The following is a 23994-nucleotide window of genomic DNA, read 5'->3' as shown; positions in this document are numbered from 1 at the left end:
CCCAGATCATGCCACTGCATGTTATCCTGGGCAACAGAGCAAGACCCTATCCCCCAGTCCCCCGAAAAAAATCATACCACCATTAAGTGCATGTGTTCATGATACTTCTCTGTTCAGAATCCTGCAATTAGAGCCCTTCTGCCAACTGGTATTTGTGACCCACAAGATCTGGTTTCAAACTACATTTTCAATTAAACTGGAGGACCTCCCAATCTTCAGCAGGCTGGAGGGCAGTAGCGCCATCTCAGCTCACTGCAACCTCTGTCTCCTCGGTTCAAGTGATTCTCCTGTCTCGGCCTCCTGAGTAGCTGGGATTACAGGCATGTGCCACCATGCCCAGCTAATTTTTGTGTTTTTAGTGGAGATGGGGTTTCTCCATGTTGGTAAGGCTGGTCTTAAACTCCTGAACTCAAGTGATCTGCCTGCCTTGGCCTCACCAAGTGTTAGGATTACAGGTGTGAGCCACCCTGCCCAACCTCCCTTGGCTTATCATTGCACTTAGAATAAAATCTCATCCGCTTGTTTTGGATCCCAAAGCCCGATGTGATCTGTCACTACCCCCATCTCATATTTTTCTCTCCATTGCTCATTCCATTCTGGCCACACTAATGTCTTCATGTTCTTTGAACACACTGCAGTTTGCTTCCACCTTAAGGCCTTTGAAATAGCTTTTTCTTCTTCCTTTAATGCTCTTCTTCCTGATTCTCACTGACTGGTTTCTTGTGGTCATTCTTCTCTCCACTTAAACATTATCTCATTAAAGAGGTCTTCCCTGATGTTCCTGACCAAGATAGTGACACAGTCATTCTATCACATAAGTTTCATTTCCTACCTAGCGCTTATGGCTATATTCTATTAATATTTTTCATGTTTACTTGCTTAGTACTATTGTGTAGTTATTAGTATTTATTTCATTGTCATATCTACCAATAAAATGTGCATTCTATGAGGACTGGAATTATGTCCGTCTTCACCATTTTATTTGTTCACTTAGATATTATCACTACTGTAAAAGTAATACACTCAGTTATAATTATTATGTATTTTTCCAACATTTTTCTATTTAACATATTTTTATCTTTCAGTCATTCCTCTGCCATTATTCATTCATTCATTTATCCATAAAATGTTTGTTAAGCATTGAGTATGTGCCCTACCATGGCTGGGGATTCAGACCTGAGTGAATAATGGTCCTTGTCCTTGAGAAGCCTCTGTCAGTGGCTTCCTCAGTTGTATACTCACATGTTTGTTGTGCATTTAAATTGTGGACCTCCTGCTCAAGCGAATATTCAGAAACGGAGATGTTGATTAGAGGACATTGGAAACAGATGACCATAAGGAGGTCATCTTTACTTCCCAGTAAAGCAGAAGAATGAGAAGAGAACAGGGCCATGAAAGTGGGAACCTAGAGAAACCCTTACCTCTGCAAGCGAAGGCAGAGGATTGAGGTAGATTCAGAAGACTCAGAAAAGTTTCTCAAACATTAGAGCAGAAGAACAACAGAAGAGCTAAGGGAAGCATTTTAGGCAAAAGGAAGTAGTGGTATTTATTGCTACAGAAAGGTCAAGGAAGATAAGGGTGGAAAGTCTTCATTTGGTTTGGTAATGAGGATGTCAGCAATGAAGTTTGCAGGAACACTTTGGTAGGATGGTGGGGCAGTGGGCTGGAGAGTAAAGGGGAGGCAAGGAAGCTAAGAAAGTTTAGCTATAGGGGAAGGGGAGAAATCAGGCTGATATGGGCAGGAGGACAAAGGGTTAAGGGAGGGATATTGTTTGATTCTGCCTTCTTAAAAGCACAAAACTGTGGTCTACAATGTAGACAAAGAGAACAGCATCTCGTTTCTGTGGCACTATTCTTGCCAACTTTGTAAGCCACCTGAAACGTGGCAAGCCATGGGACACCTACTAGCCTCTGGTACCTCCTTCTATGAAAAGTTAGGTCAAGGCATTTGCTTATTCCATTTTCTCTCTGCTTCTTTCTTTACCCTGCAATCATTATTAGTTTTTTTTGTTTGTTTTGTTTTGTTTTTTGAGAGTCTCACTCTGTCGCCGAGGCTGAAGTGTCTCGGCTCACTGCCACCTCCGCCTTATGGGTTCAAGCAATTCTCTTGCCTCAGCCTTGCAAGTAGCTGGGACTACAGACATGTGCCACTATGTCCAACTAATTTTTGTATTTTCAGTGGAGACGAGGTTTTACCACGTTGCCAGGCTGTTCTCGAACTCCTGACCTTAAGCAATCTGCCCACCTTGGCCTCCTAAAGTGCTGGGATTACAGGCCTGAGCCACCCCACCCAGCCTAGTTCTTTATTAAAGTAAAATTAAAGATAATCATGGTGCTTAATGAAGGCTTACAGAGGCACAGGATGTTATTCTAATGACCCAGTCTCTGACTCCTTTCCAGCAACTTCCAGTTGAACCAGCCTTCCAGAGCACATCAAAGAATAGCAGAGCATATGGATGCTTCTAGAGAGGAATTTCCTCTTGTTTTGGTACTTAACTTGCTTAGTGACACAGGACAGAGCAGCATCCCGAAGACTATAATGCAGAGTAGGAGCAGGTGTGAGAAGGCCTGCCCACCCCAAGCAGGTTTCAGAGGAAGATTGTTACTCGAAGAAGATTTTTAAACATCATCCATTCTCCACACCTGCACACAAAATCCTTGTCAGTTGCCTTACAGTTAACACAGAATCTTGAACTCGGGCCCCATTATACGTGGACAGATTTAGTAGGTCATGAACCATCTGAGATTGTCTAAAATACTGCAAGTATGCATATGTTTTGAAGAAGTCTGACCATGGCTTTTATCAGATTTTGAAAATTCATAAGCCCTGGAAGAATAAGAATTACTGTGTTAACCCTATGTACATTCAGGTGAGCAAGCTTGGGCAAATCATTTACACTCATTGAGTCTCAGCGGTGGGGAATGGTGGTCGCCCCATCTTAGGCATTCATGGTCTGAAAGACCTACTGCAGAACAGCAGATAAATGCTAAGTTAGCTTGAAAGTGACCTTTATAGTTTCCCACAAGAGACCATAAGAGGTGAATCTTGGTATTTGGTGATGCAAAGAAACAGAAAACTATGTCAGATTAAAGCAGGGGATGCACACTGACTTGCATTTTCCTTTCTTAGATGTTGCGCCCTTATCGGAAGCACTGTACCAGTCCTCTAAAATTTTAAAGTATTTAAAACAAGTTCTCTCGCTCTCTCTCACTTTCTGTTTTGTCTCGTGTGGTACAGAATTTGCTGACGAAATTTTGCTTTAAAAAGGGGTAAACAAACGAACAAACAGGTTAAATGGGAAACATCTCTTTTTGGAAACTTTGTTTAAACCACATCTTATTTAAAAGTTTAAACAAACAAGCCAAAATAGGAAACAGTGGGTAGAGTTGACCACTGTGATGGGAGACCAGGAGACTCGCCGACTCCCTCGCCCCACACACTCTTGTGAGCTGGCCCCAAAGCCAGGGAAATCCCTAGAAATACTCTGTTCAGGGAGAAAACCACTTCCACAGGAAGAGTACCACTAAATTTAAAATCGTTGCACTTGTCCTGCAATCTGCCTGAGTAGAGGCAGAGCCCAGGTTCAGAGACAAGCACTTAGGTCCCTTCATGAAGCCTGCAGAGTTGTGCTCTTCAGCAGCAATATTTTTGCTCCTATACCTCCAAAAATATCCTGGAGCACTACGTTACCTCTTACACCTTTCTAAGTGGAAAGCTACAATTTTTTATCCCAAATTTTAAAAGCAAAAGAAGATTGGATTTTCCAATGTATTACAAAAATTAGACTTTAAAAATAAAATTGTTACATAATTTCTTAAAGTTTATCCAATGGAATAAAGTACTAGCGTGATCTGCAATCCTCATCACTTAAAAGACCACAAGCAGACTCTTAGTAAAAAGAAATTTTATGTTATTCATTTTTCTCTCCTTGAATACTTATTTCTATCCCACTTCTACATTCTTTAGCCTAAGACAACACATTTTAAGCTTAAAGTATTTTCTTGATTATTGTACTTCTTTGCAAAATAAAAATATAATATAAAATTTTAATTTTCTGCAACCATACGTCTCTATGTGTTAAAATGTTTTTCTATTCTATTGAGTTAGCATGACAGCTACTTTTAGTACGCAATTAAATAAACTAAGGTAAATATACTACAAGTTTTGACAAGTAATTTAAACCTTTGTATTTAAATTACTATTGAAGATTGGTCTCTAAGAGAGGAGGAGCTTTCCCGTATTTGTTCATATATCCATAAATGAATATTATTTATCAACAAAATCCGACAAGTTTAGCATCAATATTATTCCCATATTTCATTTTCAAGGATTTAAACACTGAGAAACTTCATTCATATGAATAAGTAAATGGAATTAGAAGTTTTATTGTAGCAATGTCTCAATTCCTTGAAGTCCTTCCAAGTTATATGCCCCAAATTACATAGTGATTTAATACCAAAATTTAGTCAAAGCTGACAACTTAATTGAGTGCTCCCTCAAAGCTGATGAAAGGAAATAAATGGAAATCACCATACTTGAAAAAGGATTTGCTGCAATATCATTTAAAATATTCAAATTCTTAATACCTATACCAATATTTTGAATCTTTTTTGGCATACGAATGTATTTATATCCAAGGGCAAAGCTCTAGAATAAATAAGAAATTAGTAAAAGGTATAATGTTTCTCTTGTAAAGTGGGAGAAAGGTGTATTTTAGGCAAATTGTTTTTAAGAAAGTATATACGTGAAAGTTGAGAATCTGAATATAGATTTAATTAACATTCTCTTTGCTTGTGAAACCCTTGGGAAGTCAGCCTTATCCTGGTTTGAAGATTTCTGCTTCAGCATTTGGAATGGTGCGCTTTGAAATGTGGTCGTAAGAACAGCTTGTGACACAATACAATTCAGAGAAAGCAGTGTGGTTAGTTTCGCACTAAGGGATTATCTGTCACTCTACTATTTGTGCAAATAAACAGCACCATAAATCATAACGTTATGATACTCTCAGTGTTTAATCATAGGTCCTGCAGAGATCAGCAGCTTATAAGAACACAAAATATGCCTATTTACCAAAGTAAAGATTCAGGAGCTCCCAGATGAAAAGTTCTAGGCTTATGACATAACTCCGCTCTCTGCACATCAACTGGTTTGAGTTGAGTTCTCCCTGGTATCTGGTCAGGCTGTAGTCAAAAGTGCATGAACACATGCACACACACGACCCCACACTGTCCCATGCATCCTACATCATCCATCACTGGGCGTGACACACACACAACCCCACACTCTCCCATGTACCATACATCATCCATCACTGGGCATGACACACACACACACACACACATATGCAACTCCACACTGTCCCATGCACCCTACATCATCCATTACTGGGCGTGACACACCACACAACTCCACACTGTCCCATGCACCCTACATCATTCATCACTGGGCATGACACACACATACACACACAACCCCACACTGTCCCATGTACCCTAAATCACCCATCACTGGGCGTGACACACACACACACACACAACTCAACACCATCGCATGCACCCTACATCATTCATCACCAGGACATACACATGAGCACATGCACAACCCCACACAGTCCCATGCACCCTAAATCATCCATCACTGGGGCATGACACATACACACAACTCCACACCATCCCTTGCACCCTACATCATCCATCACTGGGGTGTGACACACACACACACACAACTGCACACCATCCCATGCATCCTACATCATCCATCGCTTGGGCATGACACATGAACACACACACAACCCTACACCATCCCATGCACACTACATCATTCATCACTATGGCATGACACGTACATACACACACAACCCCACACCATCCCATGCACCCTACATCATCCATCACTGGGGCATGACACACACACACACACGCACACACACAACCCCACACCATCCCATGCACCCTATATCATCCATCACTGGGGCGTGACACATGCACACACAAAACCCCACACCATCCCATGTAGCCTACATCATCTGTCACTGGGGCATGACACAGGAACACGCACACAACTGCACACCGTTCCATGCACACTACATCATCTATCACTGGGTCTAGACACACGAACACATACATAACCCCGCAGCAAATTGTCACAGACCAAATTGTGGTCTATAGCAATGTGGGATTTCTTTACAGGAGAGATTTTAGGTAGCAGTCTGACTGGGATAGTGACAAAACTGCAAATGCATAGCAAATGCACTGTTTTTATGTTGATGGTAATGTTGGAGTGGCTTTGGAGGGGAACCAATGTAGCAGCTAGGCTTAGTCATGTCACACACTTTACCATCCACAACAGCAATGCAGCATGGATTTAGAAGCCTGGAGGTTAATGAAGGTTAAAAAAAAAAAAAAAAAAAAAAAAAAGAAGTAGAGTGGAAAGAGCTCTTGTTTCAAAGTCAGGCTCTGCTACTGTCATTCTGAATGTGTTATTTAGATGCTCCAAGCTTCAGTATTTTCAAGTGCAACATGAGGAAGTCGCAGAAGATAAGCATCACTAGAACTCAGTTGATATATCCAGGACCAATTTATCCAATAGGTACAGTAGACACTTTTTTTTTTTTTTTTTTTTTTTTTTGAGAAGGAGACTCGCACTGTCGCCCAGGGTGGAGTGCAGTGGTGTGATCTCCACTCACTGCAACCTCCGCTTCCCCAATTCAAGTGATTCTCCTGCCTCCACCTCCTGAGTAGCTGGGAATACAGGCACCCACCACCACATCTGGCTAATTTTTAAAAAATGTACTTTTAGTAGAGACAGGGTTTCACTATGTTGGCCATGCTGGTCTTGAACTCCTGACCTCATGATCCACCCACCTCAGCCTCCCAAAGTGCTGGGATTACAGGCATGAGCCACTGCGCCCAGCCCCAAAAACATTTGAAAAATATTCATAGATTTGATGAAAGCCCAACAGAAGAGAGTTCATGAGAAATAATAGTTGCTATAGATCCAAGGGGAATAAGTTTACCGCATATATTAAGAAATATTAAATATATGCATACATATGTATATTAAACATTGAATAGTATTGTAGATGTGTGCAGAAATGAAAAAGCAAGAAGATAAAACAAAGATCAATAATACAAAATAGATGGCATAGCATAACACAATTAGTTGATGCTCTGGACCTCAAAGTATAGGTTAGACATTATTTGTGTGGGTCAGGAAGTTCTCATGTGACTTTCTATAATAATGTTTTATAATAATAATTACAGCCATATTAATGTGTTTAGCTTTCTTCCATACACATTAAAAATGTATCTTAAAATACAAATATTGGTGGCACAAGCTACTCAATAAATATTTGTTGAATGAATGAAGAAATGAACTCTGTCCCCAGCCTTGCTACAGTGTCCATCCAGGGTAGAACTTAGAAGCAGGGCAATGCGAAGCAAGAAGGAAGCAGAAGGCTTGAACCACTATTCCAATGGAAATTGGCACAATTATACTTCAACATAATGATTGTTAACTAGAATTATTTTTGGCCATGTTGGTGGTGTATGCATACTAAAAGAAAGTTTTCTCTTCTTGTTTCAGGCCAGCTGCCAAAAAGCAATCTTGTATCAGGGATTCCGGAGAGTGGTCTTTGGAATTGCCCGACTCCTTTGCTTCAGTGCCCTGATCTCTGGTAAACTTGATGCTAACTTTTTCCTTAGCCCCAAGTAATTAGGGTAGAGCCCAGAGCTATGTGTGAGAACTTTACGGATTGTAACCAGTTGACTTGAGGCATGGGAAAACTGTCCAAGTGCCGATTGCTGGAAGACAAATGTATCCAACACCATCATATTGGTAGAAAGGGCACAGCAAAGAACTTAAAATGATATATCCAGGACCAATGTCTCCATTAGGCATAGTAGACACAGACCCACACAATTTTTAGAGACCCACAAACATGTTTGAATGTCTTTTAGAATTATTTTATTTGAAGTCAAAGAAAATGTTTTAATATATAGTGATATATTCATCTTTGTACCAGTGCAGTTGCAAAATAGAATTTTTAATATGTTAGCATGGAGGAAGAAGCCTACATAAGCAAAGTTTCCTAAAGTCTATGAAAGTCATAATGCAGCCCTGGCTATATTAGAATGAAGTTTTTAAGGCAAAACAATGTCCTGGAAATGTCAGCAAGGGAGGTACAAGCATGACTAACTCTCATGCAGGCAGCAGAGAAGAGGGTTGGATAGAAACAAGCCTCTAAATAAACAGGAAACAAACCCATTTCCAGGTCTGATTGCTTGCTTTGTACACCTATTCATGCGGGAACTGGCCTCTCCTGCCCCGGGTGGACTCCCACAGGCTATGGTAACAGTGCTGTAGTACCTTTATACTTTTGAAAGACACATTCTTTATTTCATTTGGTATCAAAAACACTTGTGAAAAAGGGCTGTTTTGAGCCCTATGTTAATAAGTAAGTATGCAGACATGGAGGAAGTAGAGTAGTTAATGAAAGAGAAACAGCCAAGGAGAATGGAACGACTATAAGACTGCAGATCAGGATATCTGATTTCCTACCCGGGATCTGCCACAAACCTACTGTGTTTCACTCATTCAACACATATTTATTGAAGGCCTGTTAAGTGCTAAACTCTAGGCTCAGTGCTAAGGATCCAAAGCTAAAAACAAAACACCACTGGAGATTTACAACCTGGCAGATGTAGGCTGTATCATAGAAACAGACATTACCATACATGGCAATGAGGGCAATGGAGGCAGGGATGAGGTGCTGTGGGAGCCTGGAGGAAGGAACACAGAGCACAGAGTCCATCTGGGAAAGCCATGGAGAGTAGGGGGAGTAAAGTTTACCAGACATAAGAAGAGAGAACAGCCAGGATAGTGGGGAGAACATGTGCAAATTCAAGGAACTAGGAATTCTGTTTTTCTGAGAAAGTAAATATGGTGGGCAATGAGCCTGGACCAGCTGGTAGGCTCCAGGTCATAAAGCATGTAATTTTCCACATGAAGAGGTAGAGCCTGCCCTTAAGACATTTTTGTGTCATTTAATCTAAGCTTGGGCAAATTACTTATGTCTCCTTCTTTTATAAAAGGACAGGAGTAAATTAGATGACTTCCAGGGTCCCTCCCAACTTTGATATCTTATGATTCCAAATCTTTAACATCAAGGATCCTCAGACGATGACATTTTCCTGTTCTGACTTCATTCACACTTTTAAGAGAAAGGTGGAAACCACTCTTTTTCCTTCCAACAACTACATTAGACAGAAACTAGTCATGTTTTGGGTATTCATGTTCTGGTCAGAAACACATCTGACTATGCAGAGACATACTTGGGGTCACAGCTTCTTTTTGGTGAGGATTGCTAACCTGGCACACACTCTCCTTTACTCTAGAACTAACAAACCAGAAAGAAGTGGCAGCGTGGACTTATCATTACAGCACAAAAGCATACTCATGGAATACTTCCCGCAAATACTGCCAGAATCGCTACACAGACTTAGTGGCCATCCAGAATAAAAAGGAAATTGATTACCTCAATGAGGTCCTACCCTACTACAGCACCTACTACTGGATTGGGATCCGAAAGAGCAATAAGACATGGACCTGGGTGGGAACCAAAAAGGCTCTCACTAAAGAGGCTGAGAACTGGGCTGATAATGAACCTAACAACAAAAGGAACAACGAGGACTGCGTGGAGATCTACATCAAGAGTCCGTCAGCCCCTGGCAAGTGGAATGATGAGCACTGCTTGAAGAAAAAGCACGCATTGTGTTACACAGGTAGGGCCTTCTCTACTTTGAAACTTTTCTGTTTAAAACAACCTGCCTTCTCTGGTTGGCCAAAGTAATCACTGAGTCAACACAAAGGTACAAAGGCAGGGCATGAAATCAAGGAGTGAATTGTTAGTCAGTCAGCATGATTGAGCACCTTGAAGAATATAAGATCAGAATTAGAGAAAACTGGCCGCTTAAAACTAGAGGGAAATTTTAGTATCATCCAGCTCACCTGTCTTATCTTATAACTGATGAAAAGGACACTCATGAGGTTTTAGTTTCTCAAGGCCGTGGAGCAGGACAGAAGCAAAGTGAGGACCTGAAACCAGTCTCCCAAATTTTAGGTCTAGAGCTTTTGTTCACCCCTGTGCCTGGTATAAGAGAGAGTATAAATTGGAAGGGAATTTAGCCCAGCCCCTAGGTGACACAGCTGTAACTAATGCCTACTGAATGTCAGTATGCTTTAGGCATTGTGTTATTAGTTTATTTAGTTCATGTGTCATTTGTTCATTTAATATTAGTCACATTTAGTCCTCATGACAACTCCATCAATCATTTTTCTATTACTCTTACTTTGCTGATGAGGGAGAGGCTCAGAGCTATTAAGTAATCTGCCCAAGTTTCTAAGCTACTTGATGGTGGAGCCAGTTTCACACTCATGCTGATTCCAAAGTTGGTGTTTTTTAGCCATATAAACTACCACATTCTTTGCTCTACATTTTTATGAGACAATTTGAGAATATAACCAAGGATTATAAATGCTTTACAGTTTCTCTTCAACAACAACATACCTTTAGATCCATTGAACTTTGGTGGGAGGGTAGTGCTGGGGAGTGGGCAGGAAAGAAATAATTGAAGGTGAAATACTTCGAGTGTATTTTAATTGTCAACTTTCCCACTACCAGAGTAAGCAGACATTCCTGAAAGCTTGGTCTTCCTCTAGTCATGAGCCTAGTGTCAGAGCTGATTCCTTCTTTCTGACGTTGCTTCCCTGTCTAGAGGGGCCGGTTCTGTCCTTTGTAGCACATGAACACTGTGCCTAAGGATGGTGTGGACTGCCCTGAGCAGGAAGGTTCTAAGTACTCTGAAGCTTCTTCGATAAATCATCTGCCATACATATTCTGAATTCTTTAGATTTTAAACACCTCTCCCTCAGAAGCCCTCAACAGTACATGTATGGAACAGAATACATAGAATAAAGAAAACCTACATTGCCCGTTTTCTCCCCAAGCCTCCTAGTGCAGGCAAAACATATCCATGAATGCATTATCATATAATCAGATCTACTTTATAAACAATGCATTTATGTATAAATAAATTGATTAATGACCATATATTCATGGATCAGGATGGACATTACCAGGATATTAGCTCATCCTACTGCTCTCCCAGTCAGCTCTCTACCCCTTTCTGGGCTATGCCTCCCTAGAATTATCTCTTATCAGATAACCTAGACTGCCACTAGCTGTTTCCATATGCCACTACTTCTGCTTCTCACCCAGCCTTCAAGATCCATTTCTGCAAGACAGTCTTCCTCAATAAAGCTTACCAAAAAAATTGCAAGATAGAAACAAGATTGAAAATTACTGGCATAAATGATGCCACTCCTCTAACTCGCAACAGTGGTAGACATCACTAATTAGTACAACTTTACCTGACACAGATGGGTTTTATGTCCACCAACACAGTACTCTAAGCAGCCACTCCCATTGATGCCATTTTGCCATCTAAGATGTAAAGGATGTAGAGAAGCATCAGTTATCCGTGGGAGATGAGAAATACATATACTGTAATATGAAATTAAGTTTGATTGTTGAAATAATTCTCTACATGTCAGTAATTATTAGACCTCAAAGCACGCTATCAAAAAAAGATTTATTCATTGAATCATCATGAATAAATCATCTTCTCCCTGAAGATCCAAAGGAATAGACAAATTGCTAACCTGTCTATTCAGGAAACTCTGATATGGGATAGAATACAGAGCATTGTCTCTTTTTTCCCCTGGAGTTCTGAGATCCCAAGGAAGCTATAATTGGGGAAACATTTGTATGCTCCAAGAATATAGGGCAGGCAAGGGTTGCTACTGTAAGGCATTAAGACATTGGTGGGGTTAAGGTCAGGGAGCAAGGTGAATAGGATGTGGACCAAACCTGTATCTATTTAGCTGTGATTGCCTCCTACATATTCTCTTTATTTGAACCCTTTCCAGTGTCTCAGCGCAGCTTCACCAAATTCACTGACTGCCATAGGAACTTCTTCCTATAGAGCCTTGCTTGGTTTATAGAATTTTAGTATCTCAGAATTGAGAGGAAACATAGAGATCATGTAGCACAGCATATCCACATATGACATGTGGATATCCTTTTGTAATATATTTCCAAGTGAACCAGCATGTGGACAGGGCTTAAAGCAGAGGAAATAATCACCAGAAAACACTTCAGCCACAGACCTTGCCCCCAAATATGACCTCATTAATAAAAACATTCTCAGTGCTTTCAAAGTATCAATTCTAGTACTAATTCTCATCAAGTGCACATACCCTCAAACACTTTCTTGCAGGAAAGAAACCCTGGCCCTTCTCTATTCTGTCACCTGAGTGGCACTGTCTTGGTGAGGAGGACATGGCAGGTCAGCCATAGTCAGCACTATCTTGGCCTGCTGTATTTAGACTCATGAAACATCACCTCATAAGATTGTCGTTTACCATGAGTAGGTCTTAAATATCTCATTTGGCTCCTCCGTTTCTCCACTGCAGGATTCTGGACATAGATTTGAAGCAAATGAAAGGTGAAAGGGTCTGGGCCCTAACCCTGAGCTCAGAGAAGTAATTTGCCTAATGTCACACAGCAAGTAGGCAGCATAGCCAGGATTCATATCATACCTGTGTGACCCCACGCCCCACATGTGGTGCCTAACCTCAATGCTGTAATATGTGACATTGGGGCTTCCATAATAAAACAATACTTGGTTTGAAAACCACAACCCATTTTGTACCACATAGAGTTTCTCTGTCCACACATCTGTCAGTGACTCCATTTGTCCCTCTGTGTCCACACACAGCAATACCCTCCTTAGGAAACACTAAATGCCAGTATGAAATGGGAGCCATGCAATACTCCAGCAGACCCCTACAGTGCTTTTCACAGGGAACATGTTGGTTCTCCAGAAGATACTGTGGTTCTCTCTTGTCTGGCTAGCTCGGTCCTACCTGAGAGGGATGAGTCTAAAACGAGAATTCAGCCTTTCCTCTCATCGGTGAATGTTCATGACTCTGACCTTTCCATATCTATACAGCCTCCTGCCAGGACATGTCCTGCAGCAAACAAGGAGAGTGCCTCGAGACCATCGGGAACTACACCTGCTCCTGTTACCCTGGATTCTATGGGCCAGAATGTGAATATGGTGAGGCTTCTATTTTGTTGATATTATTTTGGTTTTATGCTAGAGATGATGCCAAGAAGTAAATAAATCATGCTGAAGGCTCTTCAGTGAGAATAGGATGGTACTAACCCCCCTCTATCATCTGTCTTCTCCACTCAGTGTCCCTAGACATACACTCTAGGTAAAAACATTTTATTCTTGGGAGAAAACATTGAGTCATACATCTCAAAAAAGAAAAGGGAAAGGGAAAGGAAGCAAAATCAACAGAACACTTTGAAGCTAATTTTACTTGTTTGAAGTAAAAACTTGTGAAAGAATGACTATTTCCCAAGACGCAGCCAACATAAAGAGACCAAATAGAGATGTATAGCTTGGGTTAGAAGTTTAGAAAATTAGCGTTAAGAGGGTTACATAAGTAGTTACAGCTTTCAGCAAACCTGACATTGCTGTTAATTCTACATGGAAAATAAAAATCACTATTTTGTCTCCTGCAGTGACAGAGTGTGGAGAACTTGAGCTCCCTCAACATGTGCTTATGAACTGCAGCCACCCTCTGGGAAACTTCTCTTTTAACTCGCAGTGCAGCTTCCACTGTGCTGACGGGTACCAAGTAAATGGGCCCAGCAAGCTGGAATGTTTGGCTTCTGGAATCTGGACACATAAGCCTCCGCAGTGTTTAGGTATGTAGACCTTATTCTTTTCATCCTCACTGACATAGCATTTTTGGGGAGAAGAGGATGGAATGAGCTTTCTTCATTAAAAAATGTGAGCTATAATGACCATCTATGTTAGATGGAAAATTCTGGTTATCACTGTTAACTGTCAACCAGAGTAACATTAATTTCGATTTTCATGGTATTTTTTTACGGGTAGAGTGACTTAGTCAGTTTAATTGTTGATTCTTAGGCCAAAACATTACAAAAGGACCCCTCCCCTTTCCCTTTGTTAATTGTAAAGTAAACAGAGTACAATGATGGGGACTTAGGGGTTAAGTATTATTAATTTGATAATTTTACCTAACTTCTCTACATGAAAAACAAGGGTGTGTAGATCTTTCCAAACAGCTATTGAAAATACCATTTAACCATTCTAGTGCATCACCCTGCCTGCCACTTTGGGAAGGTGTGACTGCTGCAGAATTTGAAGGCTTCCAAGGTGATGGACAAAATTTGTCCAAGGATCCACCCTATTATTCTGTGGTTGTTTTTAGCTGCCCAGTGCCCACCCCTGAAGATTCCTGAAAGAGGAAACATGACCTGCCTTCATTCTGCAAAAGCATTCCAGCATCAGTCTAGCTGCGGCTTCAGTTGTGAAGAGGGATTTGCATTAGTTGGACCAGAAGTGGTGCAATGCACAGCCTCGGGGGTATGGACAGCCCCAGCCCCAGTGTGTAAAGGTGAGTTTCAGGTAGTTGGGATATATAATGTCCATTGCACCCAGTCCTCACTTAGTGCATAAATGAAACTGACCAGCTTATGGAGAAGTTGGCCTGAATTGCCAAAATTTAATTCTCTTCCTACCTGCCATTCAGCTAGATTGGGTTCATCTGAGATGAGAAAGCAAAAAAAAAAATTCCTTTCTTTCCCCAAACTCACAACCACAGGCAGTTTCAGAATGGCCTGATTCACAGTTTCCACATAAGATCAGAAAGGGTGGCCTCTACATCTGTAAGTGGACACTAGAAGACCTACTGAGACAGGTTGATAGAAGTATAGGGAATAGAGGACATTAAGAATACAGCTTGGAGGAATCTTTGTTTTTTTTTTTGTTTTTAGACGGGGTCTCGCTCTGTCGCCCAGGCTGGAGTGCAGTGGCCGGATCTCAGCTCACTACAAGCTACGCCTCCCAGGTTCCCGCTATTCTCCTGCCTCAGCCTCCCGAGTAGCTGGGACTACAGGCGCCCGCCACCTCGCCCGGCTAGTTTTTTTTTTTTTTTTTTTGTATTTTTTTTTTTAGTAGAGATGGGGTTTCACCGTGTTAGCCAGGATAGTCTCGATCTCCTGACCTCGTGATCCTCCCGTCTCGGCCTCCCAAAGTGCTGGGATTACAGGCTTGAGCCACTGCGCCCGGCAGGAATCTTTGTTTTTAACAGACGCAGGTCACCCTGGGAACCGGTAATCCAAGTCTGAACAAAGATCATTAGGGTCTCTTGACCTTCACATCTTGCCAGCTCCACCTCCATTTCAGAGGTGGTTCCACTATTGCTCTCTATCTGTGCCTTTTCTCCTTTCTCAGTACCTTTCTCTTTATCCTTGGTTATTATCTCCAGCTGTGCAGTGTCAGCACCTGGAAGCCCCCAGCGAAGGAACCATGGACTGTATTCATCCGCTCGCTGCTTTTGCATATGGCTCCAACTGTAAATTTGAGTGCCAGCTCGGCTACAGAGTGAGGGGCTTGGACACGCTCCGTTGCATTGGCTCTGGACACTGGTCTGCACCCTTGCCAACCTGTGAGGGTAGGATTTTTCATTAGCAACCTCCATTCCGTCCAAGAAGGAATCACGGCATGGTAGAGAGGCCAAGGGCTCTTAGTGTCAGGGTGATCTCTTCTAAGTTCTTGCACTGGAGCAAGCTCTTCAACCTCCAGGAACCACGGTTTTCTCATCTGTGAAATGGAGCTGAGAATTGCAAGGTGCTTGTGAGGATTAAGTACAATTAAATAGTATACAATTAAAAGTATACAATTAAATAGCATGTATAAAGTACCTAGCATAGAGCTTCTGCTCTACTGATATATCCGAGGTATAGGACCATGTCCTATACTTGAGAGGGAGTTGGAAGCAGTGGCTAAGGTGGCAAAAGAGAGTGATTCCTTATGTAGTCTTTGAAGGTAGCTTTTGACAAAGAAGCAAAGGAAGGAAAATTGCATTGAAAAAGAGTGTGTGATACAATCCCAGGCAATTACACAATTCCACCAAACAATTCTGTGCAATTGCCTCACACCTTCAGTTTATAAGGCGGACAGTGGTAATGGGAGAATAGGAAATTTATGATGGATTAGTGAATTCCCAGACCTAGATTACAAGCCCAACCCTGCTACTACCTAGTACTTAACACTTCTGAACCTCACTTTTCTTTCCTATAAGGTAAGAGAGAAGAGAGAAGCACTAGAGTTTTTTTTTTTTTCTTTTTTGAGACAGAATCTCTCTGTCACCCAGGCTGAAGTGCAGTGGTATGATTTCAGCTCACTGCAACCTCTGCCTCCCAGGTTCAAGCGATTCTCCTGCCTCAGCCTCCCAAGTAGCTAGGATTACAGGCAAATTTTTGTATTTTTAATAGAGACTAGGGTTTCACCATGTTGGCCAGGTTGGTCTCAAACTCCTGACCACAAGTGATTCACTCACATCAGCCTCTCAAAGTGCTGGGATTACAGACGTGAGCCACTGTGCCCAGCTAGATTTTTGGTTCTTAAATGCTCTGATTCTGTAAAAACCAGAGGTCAAAGCCCAGAGCAAAGAGGTGGTCTTTACACTTTGAAAAGCCTCAAGAATAGCCTGGAGATAAAATGCTTTATCAAGGAGGAGCATGAGGAAACCAATCTTTATCAGAACTGAGGTCACTCAGGGCTTAATTGTGCTCAGGAATTCACTTTGGCTGCACTCGCTTGGCAACTGAAGTCTGATTACGATGACATCCTGTGTTCTAGAGACAAAGTCTGGTCGCGATCATTTCAAAGGACTAGGTAACAGTGTCAACAATAAGCTATGCTAGTCCAGCTTTTTCCTACAAGTCCAGCGTTTTCCTGTATATACTCTTTTCAGATTCAATTTCACAGATAATGTCAATATTTAATGAGCACTTTCAATATACAAAACACTCTGCTCAGCTCCAGAATAAACCTACGAATGACTGAGCCCAACCTCGAGGAGACCATGGTATGATGGGGAAGAATGACAATCATGTATGAACAGCACAAGAACAGAGGCTGTGGGAGCACATTGCAGGGGCTCCTACCCTTGGTTAAGGTGGGAAGGGAGGCCTTCCTAAGGAAAGGGAAGTCTAAGCCAAGACCTGAAGGGCAGGCGAGAGTGAGTCAGGCAAAGAGGAGCATGGGAAGGTGTTCCAGGCAGTCTCTCTTTTGGAAAATGGAGGTTTTAGGGTTCTGAACATACCGAAAATGTGGACAGGAAAGATGTAGCATCCAGAAATTTTTTCTGAGGAAGAACCCAGCCCTTCCATTACCCGGCTTTAGAAGGTATCTTTTCCACTTAGCTATTTCGTGTGAGCCGCTGGAGAGTCCTGTCCACGGAAGCATGGATTGCTCTCCATCCTTGAGAGCGTTTCAGTATGATACCAACTGTAGCTTCCGCTGTGCTGAAGGTTTCATGCTGAGAGGAGCTGATATAGTTCGGTGTGATAACTTGGGACAGTGGACAGCGCCAGCCCCAGTCTGTCAAGGTACTGTAACGGTGGTAACGTTTTTCTGTGTGTCTCAGCTCATTAGAGGCATCAGCATCTGCACTGAGCACTGGCATGCCTTTCTTTATCAGATATTCACTGAGAACCTACTATGTGCTTGGGACTATCTGCTTGGGACCAGAGATGAGATGAAATGGTGAGCGAAGTCAGTCTTAGGCACAACATGTCCACTATAGTATAATCAAGGTGAGGGTTGCACTGATTGACACATATAGGGTGCATTGGAATGAAGAAGATGGGACTTGGGGGAAGAAATCATGCATGAGGAATAGCATGGAATGAGGAGGGGTAATGGACAAGTTGTTTAGTTCAGTCCTGTCACTTCCTGTCCTTAAGCTAGTGGTTTAGACTCTCTGAGGCTTAGTATCTTCTGTAAAATTGGGCTACTGTTATCTGCTTTACCTACCTGCCTCACTAGTAGTTGTGAATTAGTGTGTGTAAATGCAACTTTAAAACTCTTGTAAGATTTATAGGGAAAATGAATATGATGATATGTTACCTTATAAATCATATGTCTATGGTCTGATTTGACAAAATGATCCTCTTTCAATATGTTAGGTTTCTAATAGTTTGCTCTTATATTAAGGCACTCATGTGGGGGTGGGGTGGTTCACAGAATTATTATTTTTTTATGAGGAGTACCTCACACTAAAGTCATGTTCCAGAAGTGTAATATTGACATTTTGTGTTTTCATTTACTGAGATATCTGAGCAATTTATGTGACTCCCCTGGGTCTAAGTATACCTTGATTTTAAAATGAGGCAACGGTTTGAAAGCAGGTCTTGAAGAGATGTTTGTGCACCCATGTTCATAGCAGCATTAATCACAACAGTTAAAATGTGGAAGCAACGAAAACGCCCATCAATAGATGAATGGATAAGTGAAAAGTATTCCACATACTTACAATGGAATATTATTCAACCTTAAAAAGGAAATAAATTCTGACATATACCACAAACATGAATGAGCCTTGAAGACATTATGCTAAGTGAAATAAGCCATTACAAAAGGACGAATACTGTATGATTCCACTCATATGAGGAACTTAGAGTGGTCAAAGCTATAGAGACACAAAGTAGAATGGTGGTTGCCAAGGGCTCAGGGGGAGAGGGAAATAGGGAATTGTGGTTTAATGGATATTGAGTTTCAGTTTGAGACGATGAAAAGAGTTTTGGAGATGGATAATGGTGATGGTGGCACAATAATATGAATGTACTTAATACCACTGAGCTGTACACTTAATGTTGGTGACAAGGTAAATGGTAAATTTCATGCTATGTAAATTTTACTGTAATAAAAAAATTGAAAAGCAAAAAAATAAAAAAATAAAAAAATAAGAAGGCAATAGAATAGATGGCTGTGCACCATGATGCTGAGACCTAGTCTGAGTTATGGAATGCATTGTATATGTCATCTGGGAGAAAAAGACACAATGAGCTCTTTGACACACTTAAAGGGGATCATAAGGGATTATTCAAGCCATTGTTGTCTCCAGGAAGGTAAATGTCTAATCAAGTAAAGATAGTTGGATATTCTCTTAAGTATCCAGAGATGTGGTCTCAGTAACTCCCCTCATAGGCCTTCTGAATGTTTACCACCCCTGAACTCAGGGTCTGCATGTGATGCAAAGCCTTAATGATATTATTACTATCTATTACTACTGCTGCTACTATTACCACTGCTACTAATAATAGCAGCTAATGTTCATTGAGCACTTTCCATGATCTCAGTCTAACCCTATGAGGTAGTTACAATTATTACTACCATTTTAAAGACGAGAAGAGACAATGCATGGAATACATGTGCTCTCTTCATATATGGTTATTTATTTTACATCTTTGAGATCACGGTGTATATTACAATTTTTATTCTGCTTCTTTATTTAACATCATACATTGAGACTTCTCTCCTATCTTTCAAGTTAAAGTGTATTATTTTTAGTGACCTTTAACATTTTTTTCATGGATCCACCATCATTAATTTTCCACCCCCAATTAATGGCATTTGTGTTTGTTTTCAATATTCCGCTCTTACAAATAATGTCGTCATAAAAATCTCTGAATAGACTTTTTGGTATGCATCGTGATTACACACTTAGCATAAATTCTTGGGTCCAAAAGCATTATAGCTTAAAAATTATTGAAACATGTTGCCAAGATGCTTAACAAAGGTTTAGCATTTCCTACTAAAATCCTTCATGTGCCATTATAATTAAATGACACTTTTTCTTGTCTTCTATGTTAAACAAGCCCAATTCAGGAATCCCTGTTCTTGACACTAGAAAGAGTTAATGGCTCAAAAATCAATGAGTACATGTGTATTACTGTTTCTTTATTCCTTACTTCCTCACCCCTTAGCTTTGCAGTGCCAGTATCTCCCAGTTCCAAATGAGGCTCAGGTGAACTGCTCCCACCCCTTTGGTGCCTTTAGGTACCAGTCAGTCTGCAGCTTCACCTGCAATGAAGACTTACTCCTGGTGGGACCGAGCGTGCTACAGTGCTTGGCTACTGGAAACTGGAATTCTGTTCCTCCAGAATGCCAAGGTAAGAATATATTCTTTCTAACATCTTGGAAATCAATTGTAGGCAGTATTTTTAAAGGCTGGATTTTAGAGGTGACAACTATGTAAGATCCACCTTGAAATGGACTGGAAAATTAATAAATACTCTCATCGTCTTGTCCTGTAACCCAAGGATCCCAAATGCAAATGCCTCTGGGGGCTAGGCAGATAACACAAGTGTCAGGATGTCTGGCCATAGGCAGTAGGGCATGGCCCTTGCTGACTCTTTGTCAGGGTCTTTACCCAGACCTGAAGGCTCCTGTCACAAACCAGGTGAACTCTTCTTACCTGGCCAAAAATGGTATCTGGAAAGAAGACCAAGTGGGAAAAAAATTGCTTCAGCGTGGTTGCCCCAAGCCTAGTCTGGCACTTCTAGGGACCACAGGGCATAACGGTAAAATGGGAGGGGCAGAATTTATAAGTACCCAGTTGCAAACACTCCAAGATCTGTATAAAATTGGAGAAATATACTTAGAATAAGGTGAAGAGTGATAGAAAAAAGAGAAAAACTAATCTGTGTACTGGAGGTTACAGGATTCTCAGAAGAAAGAAATGTGCGGATTCAGTATAAATATTCTATCTGCATTGTATTTGATATATATATTTATATAATGTATAAATTTATATATTTATATACATATATATTTTTTGAGATGGAGTCTCACTCTGTCACCCAGGCTGGAGTGCAACGGCACAATCTTGGCCCACTGCAGCCTCTGCCTTCTGGGTTCAAGCAGTTCTCCTGTCTCAGCCCCCCGAGTAGCTGGGACTACAGGTGCCCGCCAGCACGCCCAGCTAATTTTTGTATTTTTGGTAGAGATGCGGTTTCACCATGTTGGCTAGGCTGGTCTCGAACTCCTGAGCTCCGGTGATCCGCCTGCCTTGGCCTCCCAGAGTGCTGGGATTACAGGTGCGAGCCACCGCGCCCGGGCTTGCACTTGCTCTTTAACAAGCCAGTGTGCTGTGTCCGTGTTGCGACATCTTGTATGAACTGGAACTGGTTCTAGTCATCCATGTTTGTGGCTATGGAAGGATAGATGTATATTTTTTATATTCCCCAATCTTTTCCCCCCCAATGTATCCAACTCCTTAGTTAACTTTTGTAGAAAAGGCTGCTTTTTAAATGTAAGATTTTCATTTATAAAAAATCTGCAGAAATATAATAAAGAAATGAAAAAAATATCCTCTTAAATACTCCTACCCTAAAATAGACACTGTTAGGCTTCTGGTATGAATACTTCCAATATTTTCTCCATCTACTTTTCCCCCTATGCAATTAATATTTTTATGATGTATATACAATTTTAACAATCAAGTTAAATGGGTAAAAGACTAGACAGTTCTACATTATTTGCCATACCTTTCACTTTGTATAGACTTTCAACGTTTGAGTGAAAGCAGGCAGATACACATTTTTTATGAAAAGGAAACCACTCGCTATTCAGGTCACACAAAAGCATAAACACGTACACATACACACACACACACACCCCACTGTTAAGCTAGGTCAACAGTAAATGAATGAATGAATGAATGAATGAACAAACAAATAAACAGCAGAATTGAATGTCCTTCATCCCCAGGCACCAGAGAGGATGGTAAGCCCCTAGACTTAGGGTTGGGTACACCTTCAGAGCTGGGTCTGGAGAGAACAAGGTGGGGCTGTGACCTTGCCCCTTAAGTGCTCATCCTGGCTACGTTGAAGTCTGGACATATTACAAAGTCCACACAACTTTGGGAAGTTGTGGGAAGAACTGGGAATCCCTGAGGACAGTGATCACAGTGACTGAAACTCTTCCAGGCAAGCCTGGGTGGTGCAGGGCACAGATTACAGTTCATTGCTCCATACTGTCCTGCCTCTGGGTGTTTCACAGCAAGGAGGTTGCCACTCACCGCGGCTTCCTGTGACCTTCCGGTTCCCTTCTGCTTTTAGTTCTTTGTTTACTCTGAACTTTCTCCTCTTGTTGCCGGGTGCACATCAAGTGAAATACCCAAATGTGGGCTGAGCAGGAAGGTACCATGCGGTGTGCAATCCACTAACTGTTGTAATTCTTATCAGACAATTTCCCTTTTTAATGTCCTCCCACCCCTCCACATCTACCCTTGCTGTCAGAAGGCAAAGCCACAAAAAGCTGGAAATGGGCTCTGTGGTACCAGCGTCCTCACCCACACCCTTTCCCCCATAAGTCCTTGCAGTTTATAGGCTTGTTGAGTTGTGTCCTCTCCAGCCCCACATACGCGCTTACTACAGAAATACTTTTCAAGTAGAAGAAAAGAACCAGATCTGTGGAGAAGTTGATCAGATTGAAAGGAATGTAGCTAGAGAGGGGAAGGAATGAAGGGAAGAGAAAGGTATAGAAAGTGTTCTTGAAACCTCATGCTGTTTAAGTCAGTGGCTGAAAAATGACCCTAGGACAGCCATACCCCAACTATCTCTGGTATAAAGCCATACACTGCTCAACCAGGTCAAATAGCGAGCGACGGAGAAATACCCTAAGCATGTGTTCACTTAGTCTTCACTTTTTAATGTCAACACATTGACACATTGAATCTAGGCTTTATTGTTTCAATCACTGGCAGAGGAACATCTTGACAGCTATTAACATTTGCACATGTACCTGTACCCCTGAACCTAAAATGAAAGTTAAAAGAAAAAAAAAATTTCATACAGTGTTTTCATTGTTGATTCTAGTAAAAATCCTGGGAGCTATGTAACGTTATCTTCCTATCTTAAAGGTGAGGCTACTGAGGTTCAGAGAGGTTGAGTGACTTACCAAAAGTTACAGAGCATGACCTACAATCCAAGCACATCCTCTAGCACCTCAAACTCTATGTGCATAAACTTTGGCAAAGAACCATGAGAGCTAATTTAACTGTTTGTAAGTGAATAAGTAGAGTTATTTGTGGCTGACCACTGTAGGACAAGACTATTGGGAGGAAGTAGAAATTAGCACTTACAAAAAGCCAGTCACATTGTATACCTATTATATGTCCATGATTTTTTCTTTTATTTTAAGTGTAATTTTTGTATCTGATTTAATTAACGATTTTAACTAAGGATTGCTACTGGCAAGGATTATCCTTTTTCCCATTTAGAAGATAAAGCAACTGAGGCTCAGAAAAGTTATTGTATAGTAACAGATTGCTAGTAAGTAACAGAGCTAAATTTGGACCCAGATTCCACCACTTAGTTGGGAAAGGGGAAGAAAGTATTTTCCTCCATTTCTGTGTTTCTACTCACTTGTCATTGTTTTCTGGAAAGGTCATTAGGGGTGTTTCTGAAGAAGGTATCAAGGGAGCAACCACTTCCACTCCTGTCTAGAAGCAACCAAAATGAGTTGCACCACTATCTTCCCAAACAGAGCACCAGCTTCCTTTAAAAGTCACCTCTAAAGCTGTCTGTGATTGAGCACTTCAGGATGTCAATCAATCAACTGTAAGCTGTGGCCATTTTACACCTCCGCAACCTCTAACTGGTGATAAAGCATCATGAAATTCAAACAATCACTTTTAGCCAACTACCATTGTTGCATATTAATCACACACACACACACACATATACGCACACACACACAGAGTTACAGAGTTCAGGTTGCTGAATTATAAAACGAATCTCTTCTTTTCTCCTCTGCCATGCCCATGATAGCCATTCCCTGCACACCTTTGCTAAGCCCTCAGAATGGAACAATGACCTGTGTCCAACCTCTTGGAAGTTCCAGTTATAAATCCACCTGTCACTTCATCTGTGATGAGGGATTTTCTTTGTCTGGACCAGAAAGATTGGATTGTACTCGATCGGGGCGCTGGACAGACTCCCCACCAACGTGTGAAGGTAGGCTGTGGGCCTGTCCTTT

The 23994-nt window shown here is 41.3% G+C and overlaps 1 protein-coding gene across 2 annotated transcripts in view; it reads left to right on the top strand.

Annotated features, from left to right (window-relative positions):
• The window catches only part of SELP (selectin P (granule membrane protein 140kDa, antigen CD62)), a 41668-nt gene that overhangs the window by 3317 nt on the left and 14357 nt on the right, over nucleotides 1–23994 (top strand). For both annotated transcript variants that reach the window (XM_011979951.1, XM_011979949.1), the window contains exons 2-10: nucleotides 7586–7676; nucleotides 9397–9783; nucleotides 13075–13182; nucleotides 13656–13841; nucleotides 14372–14557; nucleotides 15431–15616; nucleotides 17373–17558; nucleotides 19938–20123; nucleotides 23787–23972. In XM_011979951.1, the coding sequence (XP_011835341.1) occupies nucleotides 7586–7676; nucleotides 9397–9783; nucleotides 13075–13182; nucleotides 13656–13841; nucleotides 14372–14557; nucleotides 15431–15616; nucleotides 17373–17558; nucleotides 19938–20123; nucleotides 23787–23972 (1702 nt within the window). The remainder of the gene's footprint in view (nucleotides 1–7585; nucleotides 7677–9396; nucleotides 9784–13074; nucleotides 13183–13655; nucleotides 13842–14371; nucleotides 14558–15430; nucleotides 15617–17372; nucleotides 17559–19937; nucleotides 20124–23786; nucleotides 23973–23994) is intronic.

The sequence above is a fragment of the Mandrillus leucophaeus genome, unplaced genomic scaffold (genome assembly GCF_000951045.1).
Source record: "Mandrillus leucophaeus isolate KB7577 unplaced genomic scaffold, Mleu.le_1.0 Scaffold207, whole genome shotgun sequence".
Lineage (NCBI taxonomy): Eukaryota > Metazoa > Chordata > Mammalia > Primates > Cercopithecidae > Mandrillus > Mandrillus leucophaeus.
The sequence above is the reverse complement of the archived record's forward strand: the minus strand, read 5'-3'. Positions and strand labels throughout refer to the sequence as shown.